Genomic DNA, 14,826 nt, shown 5'->3' with positions numbered 1-14,826 from the left:
ACTACTTCCGGGTTAGCGGAGTCTGTAACCTGAAGTGTTTGTAACCCGAGGTATCACTGTACAAAAGTTTAACTACTCAGATCTTCTTGGCTTGTCTCACCCACAACTGATCTACACATCCCTAAATGGCTCAGGACCGCAATACCTCAAGGACCACCTCTTCCCATATGAAGCTACCCGGACCCTGAGATCATCTTCTGAGGCCCTCCTTCATGTGCCACCTCCTTGAGATGTCCAGAGGGTGGCAACACGAGAAAGGGCCTTCTCTGCAGTGGCAGATGAAGGGGGGTGCGGTGGGAGCGGGCCGCCCCAGGTGTCACCACTGAAGGGGCTGACAAAATGCTAGGCGGCACTCGCAGCGGGGCCTGCAGCGCACCCGAGCCACACGTCTCTCCTGGGAGTGACGCAGTGGCTTGGGCACCTGCAGGCTCCGCGCTGCCCAAACGGTCTGCCAAATGGCGGCTGTTGGGCGACTGAGTGGGAGGAGGCAGGCAGACTCTGGAGGCCCCATAGAGTGTCCTGCCCTAGCTGGCCCTGCCCCTGGGCGCAGGGCACGTGTGCCACCCCAGGTGCCCGATCGGCTTGCTCCGCCGCTGCCCGTCTGTGGAATGCTCTCCCCAGGGATGTTCGCCTGGTGCCTTCATTATACACCTTTAGGTGCCAGGCAAAAACATTCCTTTTAAACCACGACTTTGGTTGATCGGATTTACATCCTATGCCCTTTTAAAATGTGTTGTTTTTTGGGGGAGGGCTATTGGGTTGTTGTTTTTATCTGTATTATGTATTTTGTGATTTTATATCTTGATTTTATTCTGTGAACCGTCCTGAGACTCCCTGGTATAGGGCGGTATATAAATTCAATAAACCACAACAACAACCACCACTTCAAAATCACCTCAGTTTCTGCTACCAGGTTTTATCACTTGCAACAGAATTGTCACTCTATAAATGACAGTGAGGGTAACCAGTTTGTGGGAGGGTGTATGATGCTGTGTGGAGGGTGTCAGTTTGAGGACGACCCAAGAGGTCTTCGCCCTAATCTTGGTAAGGGTGGGAAGAGGGGAGAGGGAGACCTTTGTGTGTCCAGATCCCGCCAACACGGCCCCAAATCATTTCCTTGAGTAAGGAGGAACACTGGCGAGTTTTGAGCCATCTTGTAAATGCCAAGGCTATCTGAAAGAATAAGCACAAGCTCCACAGTGCTTGCTAATACTTCATTCTTGAGCCACATTGCTGGGCACTGATTTTCAAGCTAAGCCTCAACTCAGATTTGCACCTTTGGGTTCCCTGAGGAGCTGGGACCCTTTTTCCTCAGGAAAAAGAATGCTCTACCATCCAGTGTAGTTCCTAACACTTGCATTGCATGGGGCTGGGCCAAATGAACCTTTGGGTTCCCTTCCAACTCTACAATTGTTTGATTCTATGTCAGTTTCCTTGAAGACAGAGGGGATCAATGCCCGTGTTTTGCTGCTCATTTGGTGGTCCCTGCAGCTGTTGGCAAAAGGCACTTGGGCATCGCTGGAATCAGAGGTTTCCAAAACTTCAGGTTGAAAGATATAAGAGACACAGGCAAGAGATTTGAAGGCTGATATTATATTTGTGGATTTGATCAGTCTGGCTTTTAAATGCACAGCCCATCCCATTTCTCCCCATTCCCTGGCCCCGACTGCAGACAAAAATGCATTTATTAAGAGAAATTCATGCAAAAATACTGAAGAATTTTCATGAGGGCTTTAAAAACAAGCACAAATTGCTGCAATAAGTGAACCTAAGATTGAAGACAGCTGTCTGAGATCTGGATATCACAACTCTGGCATTTGATGTTAATGGACAAAGTGACAACAACTGACCAAGATGTAAAACCCCCACTACTTTTTGATCTACCTGGCATAGTTTTATAGCCTATGCAACCCTGATAGAGCATGGGTATAAGCCTCCAAGGACACACGCCGATTTGTGAAATGGTACCTTAGTTTAAAAACAGAAACGACTTAAAAGTTAAATGTAATTAAATAGACATCTGTTGTCTATTGTTGGGTATTGACTGTTCCTTCTTGTAGAAGTCAGTGAAAACCAGTGCTTTTTTTCTTTTTAAAAAATGTTTAGGGGTGCTCTCATTTTGACTCCAGAAAGTCACCCTTTTATAGTACAAATCAGGAAAAATAAATACAGTAAATGGACAAAAGTACAAAGATTCACAAAATGTTCACCCCTGCGTTCCCCTTCCCCCAGAAAAAAGCACTGGTGAAAACAATGAAATATTTGAAATAAAATAACCCTCTTCTGGGTGTTCATCCTTGGGACGCCCCCTGGCCTCATGGCATCCCAGGGAAGTGGACTGTAGCATCCCGGAGGCCTCACTGGGGAGAACAGAGGGCCAAAGAAATAAATCTCCAAGCGCCTGTTTTGATTAGTAGACAGTAGCTTGTTATGAGAGGTATTTGAATCAGAGGAGCGAAAAGGACCTCCCAGAGGCTGAGGCTGAGGTCACAAGCCTGTGCTGGGTTCTCAGACTCAGCTCACTTTTCATCTCTCTGATCTGGCAGATGTGTCTTGGAGGAGGCGGGGTCCTTCCGGTTGGGGTGGGCGGAGCCACTAGGGGCGGAGCCTCCTCCATCCTTATATCTGTAGGCTCCTTGCCTTCAGCCGGGTAGCCTCTGAGTTCCCAGCCTTTCCTTGCCACAATGACCAGATCCTGGCTGTGTTTGCCGCTGCTCCTCTTGGGAGTCCTGCTCTTGGGTCAGCTGGCATGGGGGGCACAGGAAGAAGAGAATCAGCCAGAATCAGGGGATGGAGGACAGTGGCACTGTTGTCGAGGGCCAGCACCACGGCCGCTCACATCGGAGGAAGAGTACGAGGAAAGGGCGAAACACGATCGGCTTAGGTTGAAAGATGAAGAGGATTCTCACTTTCTCAGGGATTACTTCAAGAGAAAGATTACAGATTACTTTAATGCGCAGAACCCCAAACATTTCTATAAGCTATACGAGGATGCAGAGTTTAAAATCAAGGTAAGAGGAGAAGGTGGCTGGGAAGCCCCAGGGAGGGGGGGGTGTCGCTCTTTTTTCTTGCTCCCCTTCCTGCAAAAAAAAAAAGTTTGTCCAAATTAAAATACACTTCAATGTTCTATATCTGGACAGGCTTGCTTAAACAAAAAATGCTTTTAGCATGCGCCGGAAAGAATGCAGCAAAGAGAATGCAGCTTGAGATCAAGAGGCAGGGAGTTCCATAGTGTAGGTGCTGCCACTCTAAAATATCAGTTTCTTACAGATGGGGAATGAGCACTATGTGGCACCAACTGAAGCGGTCAAGTGGGCACGTATGGGGTAAGGCGATCTCGCCAGTAAACAGACCCCAGTCACACCATTAACAGTAGAAAAATCAGCAACTAGTGCAAGTATCTGAGCACCAGTGTCGTGGTGACAGGGCCTCACTCCTCTCAGCAATCGTGCTGCAGTATTCTGCACTAACTTCTGGATCAGACGGAAGAGGTGCCCCACACAGAGTGAATTGCAGTAATCCAGTCTCGAAGTCACCAGTGCACGAACTACTGTCAGGCTTTCCTGGTCCAGAAATGGTTGTAGCTGGACCACAGTCACAGCTGGTAAAAGGCACCGAGGCTACCTTCAGCTGGGAACACAGCTGGTCCGACTTGTGTATGTTCTGGGGCTCATGGGGTTCCCTTCAGCTCCCAGTCCTGGTACATCTGCAGATGTTGCTAAATGCCCAGCATTGCTGACCATTAGCCATTCTGGCTACTGAATCTGCTGGTGTCCCAAAACATCTCGAGGGCCGCTGATATTCCCCACTCTTCTTTTTTGATTCATTGGGAGGTCTCTCTCTAGTTCTGATGCACCCACCCTGCCTTGGTCTCCTCCCTCTGCTTGCTCAAATAGCAATAAACAAAAAACAAAAAACAACATTAGTTTTAGAAATATTTTTACAGGTATTTGGAGTGATTAAAAAAAATAAAATATTACTTTTATGCAAATGAAACATATCAAATGGTAGATAGATATGGTAGATGATAGGTAGATAGATGATGATAGATAGATAGATAGATAGATAGATAGATAGATAGATAGATAGATGATAGATAGATGATGCAATGGTCCCAATTCTGTGGAAAGGGAACTGCAATTTCATGGGTGGGCTTAATAATGGAGAAACATGACTGGGCAGCTCCAGGAGTCGTCCCCCATCCCCCCGCCATCTGAGAACATCAAGTGAGTTTTTTGTTTTGTTTTTATAAATTGCAACCTCCAGCTTTTGGTTTTCTCTCCATAGGATTTGAGGGACTTGTGCAAAAATCTCTCCTGCCTCTACCCACTAGGCTGGTGGGCCACAGAGGAACAGGCCCAGGAACTGGGGGTGGGATGGGGAGGGGGAAGGCCTTGCTCCCAGTTTCTAAAAGGGAAGGGCCTCCTGAGGGGACTGTGACCGAGAACCTACATCTTCTGACCTGGCCCCCATAAGCCACAGGCTGAAAGGCTGTTGTGAAGAGCTGGGTGAGACAACATTAAGGCAAAAGAAAAGCTTTGCGTGTGCTTTGAGGAGCCCTTCCTCACTTATGTATGTTCTCAGGCTTGGGCCCTCACCTTTGAAGCAGCTACTGGGATTCGGTTGAACTAGCCCTGGCTTAACGCAACATTTCACATGGAGAACAGGAAGGCTTGAAATGTCTCCCTTTCTTGGAAGTTGGAAATGTGAAACAACACCTACAATAATAGACTGGCAATCACTCATGCTAGAGTAGAGGACTTTCACACAAGGAGAAGGGGACGACAGAGGATGAGATGGTTGGATGGTGTTCTTGAAGCTACCAGCATGAGTTTGATCAAACTGTGGGAGGCAGTGGAGGACAGAAGTGCCTGGAGTGCTCTGGTCCATGGGGTCACGAAGAGTCGGACACGACTAAACGACTAAACAACAAAGAGTACTTTCAATTAGCAAAGCTGACCGGAAAAGTCAGATGAGCCCCAAATCAAAAAATATTCAGAGAATGGAGACTATTCAAAGAATATATAAGATTATATTGTAATAATGACATTATCCTAGCAGAACTGAATGATACTTGTCTATAATAAACAAATGGAATAAATATACTGGATGAATAGACAGGAAAAGTTACAAAACAAACTGTGCGATAAAATTAAGACAATAGAAAAAAGTACAACGAGAACGACTGGAAGTTTCTTTCAGAAGACTTTATTAGAAAAGACAGGATGTTATAACCAATATTCATTTCTGATTGTTAACTCTTTTTTGCTTTTTATTTTTATTTTATATATCTTTTTTCTATTATATTTTTAATTCTATTATATGTTTAATTTTGATGTAACTGTCTGTAATATATATGTAAGATGATATTTTAAATCAATAAAGAAGAATTTTAAAAAAGTAATAATGAAATGTCTCTCCTTCTTGGCTTCAGGACGCCCCCGGGTTCATAATGGAATTCACAGTGTATATGGTGAAGACCAATTGCACGAGGGATGACGAGGAGCTTCTTAGACCGTTGCCACGCGGCCGCATCAGGCATTATGACTACATGGGTGAGTCGTCGTCAGCAGAAGATCTGTCGGACTGCCATCCTCTGTCCGATGAAGATGAGGAGGTAAGAGAACAACCAGTTTTGTTCCACATTTCTTTTTCTTTTCTTTTCTGTCGAATAATTTTTATTAGTTTTCCAAGTTTTTAACATGTCAGTGTTAAATTACATCAAATGTAATGCAATTTTCCCACTGCCTTCCCACTCTTCTTCGTAGATGTGTCCCTTCTTTCCCCTATTTACTTTCCCCTATTTATATTGCATATTTCTTTCCAATTCACATTCCATTACTTATATTTAACATTAAATTCCACATTTTAAAATTTAATTTCCCTCCTTTCTCTCGGCTGTCTATTTATCCATTCCAGCTTGTATATTTTCTTATTCCCTTAAAAACAAAAAACAAATGAGGTTACCCAACCCTTTGCCTCCCCACCTTAAATCATTACTTGTTGTCTCAGTATTATTTCTTTCTCTTCATCTTGCTTGTGTGTAAAATCTGGATCTATCCTTCCCACTGTTGTTTCCCTTTTGCCATATCCATTACCTGTCCAGACTGCATTGTTGTATAAGTTCCCATTTCCACCACAGCGTTTCCACTCCACCATCCATGGTTTTGAAGGAGAACCATCTGGCAAGCTCTAAACAGGAAGCTTTCTCCTACAAACAATGCCAATGAAACCAGCCCGCAAAGCCAGGGGAGATGGACCATAATTCCTTGCGAACTTCAAAACACAGAGTCTGTTTCCCTGTTCTATGTTTCATTGAAGTTATGTGGAGACTTTGACTCGATTTTGGGCAGATGCACTCTGTACAGTGGTACCTCGGGTTACAGACGCTTCAGGTTACAGACTCTGCTAACCCAGAAATAGTACCTCAGGTTAAGAACTTTGCTTCAGGATGAGAACAGATATCGCGCGGCGGCAGCAGGAGGCCCCATTAGCTAAAGTGGTACCGCAGGTTAAGAACAGTTTCAGGTTAAGAACAGACCTCCGGAAGTTCTTAACCCGAGGTACCACTGTATATTCGAAGCGTATTTGATGCGCATTGAAAGAGCACAACTTGCCTTCCCCTCCCCCAAGTGTCACAGGAACTGTAGTTCATTAAGGGTGCTGGAAATGGGTGCCTCTGTGAAAAGGAAACTACAGTTCCCAGAATTCTCTGGGGGAAGAGAGTGGATAGAGAAAAAAGCTTATCTCCCTCTCTCCTAACACTAGAACTCATGGAAATCACCATGAAGCTGAATGTTGAAAGATTTGGGACAGAGAGAAGAAAACACTTGTTAAACTGGGGAACTCCCTCCCACATTAGTCTTGATGATGGCCACCATCTTGGAAGGCTCTAAAAGAGGATTAGACGAATCTGTGGAGGAACAGGCTGTCAGTGGCTACTAGTCACAGTGGTCATGCTCTGCCAAAGGGGCCCCATCTAGGTCAGCAGCCTATTCCTGCAGTGGTCAACTGGATGTTTCTTCTGGGAAACTGACAAGGCAGGAAGACCTGAGCACCACAGCACTGTCCCCACTTATGATTCCCAGCAGCCGATGTACAGAGCAGGGAAAACAGCCGTTGTAGCTAATGGCTACTAAGTTGTGATGAGGCTTCTTCATCAGGTTTTGGAGTTCCCAGAGACCCTTATTTTTTCTGCCTCTGCAGGCAGTTGATTGCCAGGAAAACCCAGCAGCGCACAGTCACAGATCAGCTATGATTCAGGACCCTGGACAGGTCCAAGAGGCTAAGGGAAGAACAATAAATATGTTAACCTCTGCGGGCAGTAGAGCAGGGGTCAGCAAACTTTTTCAGCAGGGGGCTGGTCCACTGTCCCTCAGATCTTGCGGGGGGGCGGACCATATATGGGGGGGGGAATGAACGAATTCCTATGCCCCACAAATAACCCAGAGATACATTTTAAATAAAAGGACACATTCTACTCATGTAAAAACACGCTGATTCCTGGACTGTTCATGGGCCGGATTTAGAAGGCGATTGGGCCAGATCCAGCCCCTGGGCCTTAGTTTGCCTACCCATGCAGTAGAGCCTGCTGAATCAAGCCAGTGGCCCACCTAGTCCAGCATCCTGTTCTCACAGAGGCCAACCAGATTCCTCAAAGGGAAACCCACAAGCAAGACGAGAGCAAATTCCAGCAGCTGGTATTCAGAAGCATTGCTGCCTCCCACCATAGAGGCAGAGCAGAGCCATTCTGGCTAGTAGCTATCAGTAGCCTTCTCCGCCATGAACCAGCTGAAGCCTTATATAGGCTGAAATGGTCTGGCATGTGGCAAGTTTCCACTCCCCCCCCCCCCCATTTTGTTGTTTTTAGTTTTTAAATATTACATTCATTGCATTCCTTATCCCACCTTTTCCTCCAAGCAGCTCAAAGTGGCATACGTGGTTCTGCTGCTCCTCATTTTATCTACACAACAACCTTGCGAGGAAGGTTAGGCTGAGATTTTTTGAAAATCTGAGACTGGAAACTCCCCCAAAGCACCTCTTCCTGGCGGCAAATCTCTGCTTAATACCGAATTATAACTGACCAAATGCTACTCAACGGTTGCACTGAAAAAATCAGCTGTTGCTGGAGCCCAGCTCCCTCTGCCTAATGTTAAAGCTGGCCCAAGTCAGCTTTATTGATCTGACGATTTGTTGAGAGGGTTAAGGACCCTTGAGACATGGCTGGAGAATGCTGTCCTCCCCTCCCTCTGATTCCTGGGACTTGACCGGACATTGCTCTGCAAATATTCACACTGCTGGGTTTGTTTCATCTGTTTGCTTTTTGCAACTCTTAAACATATATAAGCCAGAACGCTTCTTTTAAAAACCAGAGTACATATTTCCCAAGTACCAAATGCTGCACCCAGGATCCCTGCCTGTGTTTGCTGTGTGAATCATAGAGTTGGAAGGGTTCCCCAAGGGTCATCTAGTCCAACTCCCTGCAATGCAGGAATCACAACTGAAGAATCCCTGACAAGTGGCCATCTGACCTCTGCTTTCAAAACTCCAACGAAGGGGAGTCCTCCATCTCCCAAGGGAGCCCAAATCTATGCAACCCTTTCTGCCATGTTCTCAGGGAGAGCCCTGATAGGGCTTGTCTTTAAGAGAAGAATGGAGGCATATTGAAATGAATAAAAACAGGCCCTCCCGGACTGACATCTTTCTTCCTTTCGTTTCTGCCTTCTTCTCCTTCTGCTTTCAGATCCAGAAATGCACGTTTTCAATGTATGTTGGCGGACAAGGCGAAGGGAGACGACACCATGTCGTTGGTCATCGCTGCAGAGAAGTGAAAATTGTTGAAGAAAGTGAAGATTGAAGCCTCTGCCTCCTTCCCAGATGCTGCCGCCAGCCAATTGTGGGGTGGGGGAAGGAGAAATCCCCCCTCCGATTGGTCCACTCCTTTCCTTCCATGGCTGCAACACAATCACTTAGAAGCAAACCTGGTGTCCAAGTCCAGCACAGTCCCCTCCTCCCCGTAGATACTCTGATAGATCTCCCCCCCCCCCGCCTCTGTTTTCCACTGTTCTGAAATAGGATAATAAAATTAACTTGCACAAGCATTGCCATGTGACTTGACAGCTCTGTCTGTTTGTCCAATTTAAACACCTGTGTCTTAATGAAATCGTAGAGTTGGAAGGGATGCCCCCCTACAATCACAGCTAAAAAAATATCCCTGCATGGCAGCTAGGAGCCCTGCCACACAATCAGCAGAATCAGTGTGGGAAATCGGACCATTGAATATTTCCCCCTCTAAAAGGAAGGAAGCTGATGAGGGCAGAGGAAAGAAAAAACCTCTTCAACTCCACCTCCCTGACATGATAGATTTCATATGTGCAAGGGGCTGTCGGCACAGGGGACTTTTCCAAGGCAGGACCACTGGGTGGGATGCTAAAGTGGGACAGTCCCAACACGGCGAAATATTCTGCCAAAGGTGTCACAAATGGAGCAGCCTGGCTCTGCCACATGGGCAGCTGTGGAAGTTCTTCCGGTGCCTCTGCCCTGTTTTTGGCATTGGCCAGACCTGGACCTGGTGGATGAACTGAAAGCCATCATGACGGTGTAGCTGAAGGGAGGAAAGGGAAGCTGGGGGAGAGGCATAAGGGCATAAGAAGAGTCTGCTGGATCAGGCCAAAGGGGGCACACCTAGTGCAGCATCCTGTTCTCTCAGGGGCCAACCAGATGCCCCAAAGGGATGCCCACAGGTGGGGTGGGGCAAGCAAGCATCCACTGTAGGGAGGATTCTGGTTTTGTCCACAGTCTGGCGTGAATGTGACCATCGCATTCACACACAGACACCAACCCCATGCACCGCCCAGAACGTGGATTTGTGGATTAAGCTGAGTAACTGGCAAACTGACCCATGCAGGATCTGTTCTGTACTTACAAGGTTGGCTGAGGGCTGCCTCTTTTTTTCACATTTTACAGCCTGCTTAGAGCAACTGATACCTCCCTCATGGGTCAACAATAACAACAACAACATACTGCTGTTTTATAATGTGCAGTCCCTTCCTGGGAAATCGTACAGAGAAAAGAAGGGCTGTCTGATGGCTATATCAGGGCAGGGGGCAGCCATCTTTATCTCTCACAATCTTCCTCATATCCTTACAAGGACATTGGACAGGGGCAGCCATCTTGTTCCCCATGCAGTTTCCCTGGTAGGGGCAGCTTGTTATGACCTGCAGCCACTTCCTGGGAGCATCTTAAAATAGCTTCCTCCACCCCCATGTGCCAGAAGGAAGGAAATATTAACTGCTTTAAGCAGCTGTGAAAGGTGGAAGGAAGGAAGGAAGGAAGGAAGGAAGGAAGGAAGGAAGGAAGGAAGGATCACTAGGATAGAGTCATAAATACTTGCGGGGGGGGGGTGGATTTCAAGTCTCTACTTGAACCTAAATATGCAGCAAACCATATAGTCACTATTGTGCTCCTTTGTTTGGTGAGGAAATAATACGGTCTCACTTTTCAGTAGTTTTAGCCAACAAACCAAGTCTTAGCAATGATTGGCACTATTTCGACAAAGTCTCAGGTGACACACCTGTCTGTCTACTCCAAAGGAAAAGGCAGCCTTGAAAACCAGATCTTTCTAATTCATGTTTAGTGTTGGATGAACCTGTCCATTTTGGTTTTTCTCAGTTTCTCATTTTCCTGACGAATCTTCAGTTCGTTTTGCCACATTCCTGCCTGGGATTTGAGGTGCTAAAATAAAAATTAAAAAAGTTCTCACAGAAATTCATCCACAATTAAGTACACATTTCTCCTATTTAAATATATTTGCAATTCATTTCCCTAAACGTAACATGCTTTTTTGTATGTTATTTTCACTAATGTATGCCTTATCATACCGGGACGCGGGTGGCACTGTGGGTTAAACCACAGAGCCTAGAGCTTGCTGCGACGGGGTGAGCTCCCATTGCTCGGTCCCTGCTCCTGCCAACCTAGCAGTTCGAAAGCACGTCAAAGTGCAAGTAGATAAATAGGTACTGCTCCAGCAGGAAGGTAAACGGCATTTCCGTGCGCTGCTCTGGTTCACCAGAAGCGGCTTAGTCATGCTGGCCACATGACCCGGAAGCTGTACACCAGCTCCCTTGGCCAATAAAGCGAGATGAGCGCCGCAACCCCAGAGTCGGTCACGACTGGACCTAATGGTCAGGGGTCCCTTTACCTTTACCTTTATGCCTTATCATGCCCACTTTCCTCTAAGCACATACCTTTTCCTACATATTTTTTGTTAGAAAGCTGCATTGCAAAAATTGGAGAAGCATGAATTTCAAAATGGTTGTCTTTGGGGGGCTTTCTGTCCTGCTTCAGGTAGTGTGAATTAATCAGGTTTGCATTAAAATGTGAGCTGAACCAAATTTCTCCACTATCCCTCCTTCAGGCCTCTTGTTTCACACAACACAGAATTAATTTCATTGTGAGCTCATGAGGCTTTGTGCATAAAAGTGAGTCAACGGCTTGAAAGACTAACAAGAAAAAGAAGGTGCAGTGCTCAGGTGCCCCACTTTGGCTTGTACAGTGATACCTCGGGTTACATACGCTTCAGGTTACATACGCTTCAGGTTACAGATGCTGCTAACCCAGAAATAGTACCTCAGGTTAAGAACTTTGCTTCAGGATGAGAACAGAAATCCTGCAGCGGTGGTGCAGCGGCAGCAAGAGGCCCCATTAGCTAAAGTGGTGTTTCAGGTTAAGAACGGACCTCTGGAATGAATTAAGTACTTAACCCTAGGTACTACTGTATTCAGCTTCTGCTTCCCCAGCAAAGACCCACTGAAATTAAACTATGGAACTCACTGCCACAGGAGGCAGTGATGGCCACCACTTGCAGCACTGGACAAATTCATGGAGGAGAGGGTTATTGATGGCTACTAGTCATGATGGCTCGGCTCTGCCTCAGAGGCAGCAATGCTTCTGAATACCAGTTTCTAGAAGTCACAGGAGGGGAGAGGGATCTTGTGTTCAGGTCCTGCTTTTTGTTTTCCCACCAGCATCTGGTTGGCCACTGTGATGCTGCGCTAGGGCCATTGGCCTGATCCAGCAGGGCTCTTCTTATCTTCTTATGGAACCTCCAGGTCCAGAGGAGTCTATCTGAGATTCCTAGATGAACCATCTCTTTTAAGTAGACTTACGCCTGTTGTGGATATCAGACCACAAGATGATCAAAGAATCATAGACTTGGAAGGAAGCCATCATCTGAAATGACCTCACTTTATTTTCTGATAATGCGCATATCAGGAGAGTCACGTTGCCCATCAATGCCTTGGGTGGTCTGAACATTGCGCAAAGTGCAAAATATTTACACAGAAATTGGCACACAGCAAAGCCATGGGTCTTTCCCTCCAATAGACTGGAAGTTGCAAGAAGATTGCAACAGGTTTGCCCTTTTAAAACCACCTTATCTAGCTGTTATCTCACCTTATTGGCAATCTGTGGTTACGCCTGTTAGAACATATTTGCACAACTTTATTTACCTATTGTTTTTATCACACCTTTTCCTCTAAAGATCTCCAGGTGAGTTGCATGATTCTCCCCCTCCTCATTTAATCTCCACAACAACAACCTTGCAAGTAGGTTAGGCTTAGAGAAAGCGACTGGCCCAAGGTCAGCCAGTGAATTTCATAGTTGAGAGTTGATGGGGATTCAAAATGAAGTTTGACGCACTTTCCCCAAGCCCCACAGAGAGATGAAATCAGGTGGATGATGAAAGGTGAGGTCCAGGTTACAGATCTGCCGTCTCAGCGAAGCTGCCACTTAATAAAGCAATCACCTTTTCAGGAGCTCACATGAAACCAAAAGGTGCCAATATTATTAGTTTATTGGGACATTTAAAAATAACAATCCAAAGCTGGCCCATCTCTCGAGATCACCTGAGCTCTCACCTGGCCCCTGAGATGTTTGCTAAGCAGGTACTTCTGAAGCATTTGAATAACGCCCTGTACAAAGTCCTGGCCAACTAAAACCCTGATAAACTGACCCTTTCAGAATAGGACCTTTCTATCAATTGTTTAAAAGTCTATAAAAACAACATTGTTATCACCCACCTCATTTCCATTCCGGTGACTTGGATGTTGATGTTCTTCCATGGTCTTTTTTAAATAGCGCTTGACTTCCCCTGTGTTTTGCACTTATGGCAGTTGCTGACCTTGGCAGGAGCTGTGTGGTCAGAAGCAGGGGACTGGGTGGGCCAGGGAGCTGGCTAGGACGAGGACACAGGGTTGGGGGATGAAGCGAGGGGAACAGAGAGGAGCTCTTGCTGGATGAGGGGCAGGGTGAGTTGGGGGGGGGGGAGAAACCCTGGGATCAAAGCTTCCAAGTAGCACCAGCTTCTGGGGACTAGTTGCGATTCCTGCATTGCAGGGGGTTGGACTAGACAACGTTTTGGGGCCTTTTTCACCTCTACAATTCTATTCTATTGGTCTCAACTAGGGCCAGGGCCTTTTCAGTACTGGCCCTGACTTGGTGGAATGCTCTGTCACAAGAGACTAAGGCCTTGCGGGACTTGACATCTTTCCACAGGGCCTGCAAGACAGAGCTGTTCCGCCTGGCCTTCGGTTCGGACTCAGTCTGACCCTTATGTTTCCCTCCCCTTATGGTTTTGATGAGGCTGCATTTTAAATTGCATTTTAACCTGTATTTTAAATTGCCCCCCCCCCATTATGTTTTTACTGTAATTCTACTGTTGTTAGCTGCCCTGAGCCTGGCTCTGGCCGGGGAGGGCAGGGTATAAATAAAATTATTCATCATTATTATTATTTGCTAGTATTTCCCAGTCTCTGGATGTGTGCACACAGCTGCCCTCCGGTTGGGGATGCTGGACAATTCTGGCTTTCTATTTCCCCCCAAATCCTACAGTTAATGTATAATGGCTAAGACTGAGCCATCCACTGCAAAACTCCAAGTTAGGCAGGCTGTTGTTTCTTCCCTCCTCAACAGGATAATAATTCAAGCCGACCTCACAGGCTTATTGTAAGGCAAAGGCAGCTAATCAATCTGCCCCACCCTTCTCACCTTTGGTCAACTCTCCAGGGGCTGCATGACAGCGTTGGGTGCAGTTAAAGGTGTGGGGGTGGGGGTACCCCACAAACTCTATATACACAGAGGGCACTTTGCCCTCTCCAGCCAATTGGCACAGATCCAGTGATGGGGAGCAGAGTGGCAGGGTTATCGCCTCCTCTCTGTTCATCAAATGACTGATCTGATGAGAGGAGAGGGGTGATTTGCAGCTTTGTCAGGACTCTGTTCACCCCAGTGTAGTAATTCGGAGCAGGGCCTTCTGGGTGGCTGCCCCGGTCTGTGGAAGAGCATCCCTTTCCAGAAACAATCAAAAGCAATTTTGCTCAGACAGGCTTTCCCAGATTGATAAAGGTAAAAGTAAAGGACCGACTGGACGGTTAAGTCCAGTCAAAGGCGATTATGGTGCTCATCTGGCTTTCAGGCAGAGGGAGCCGGTACTTGTCCACAGACAGCTTTCTGGGTTATGTGGCCAGCATGACTAAACCGCTTCTGGCACAACGGGACACCATGACGGAAACCAGAGTGCACAGAAAGGCCGTTTACCTTCCCGCCACAGCCGTGCCTATTTATCTACTTGCGCTGGTGTGCTTTCAAACTGCCAGGTTGGCAGGAGCTGGGACAGAGCAACGGGAGCTCACTCCGTTGCAGGGTGTGGCGATCACACACAGGGCCCCCGGACGTTTGACGGTCTATTGACCCTGTGCCGCCACTGCGATTGCTTTTTCCGCTGCCACCACCCCGTATCTCACGGGGACACACGGAGTCCAGTCAGTT

The 14,826-nt window shown here is 46.8% G+C and overlaps 1 protein-coding gene across 1 annotated transcript; it reads left to right on the top strand.

Annotated features, from left to right (window-relative positions):
* Positions 1 to 2,659: 2,659 nt before the first annotated feature.
* LOC308465743 (uncharacterized protein) lies at positions 2,660 to 9,101 on the top strand. The gene is made up of 3 exons (XM_080985947.1): positions 2,660 to 3,011; positions 5,435 to 5,617; positions 8,744 to 9,101. The coding sequence occupies exons 1-3, from the start codon at positions 2,685 to 2,687 to the stop codon at positions 8,855 to 8,857; spliced, it is 624 nt and encodes a 207-aa protein (XP_080842073.1). The 5' UTR covers positions 2,660 to 2,684; the 3' UTR covers positions 8,858 to 9,101.
* Positions 9,102 to 14,826: the final 5,725 nt, after the last annotated feature.

The sequence above is a fragment of the Podarcis pityusensis genome (assembly GCF_964106645.2).
Source record: "Podarcis pityusensis genome assembly, chromosome: 16".
Classification (NCBI taxonomy): domain Eukaryota; kingdom Metazoa; phylum Chordata; class Lepidosauria; order Squamata; family Lacertidae; genus Podarcis; species Podarcis pityusensis.
Note: the sequence above shows the minus strand (reverse complement) of the source record. Positions and strands in the feature narration are given on the sequence as shown.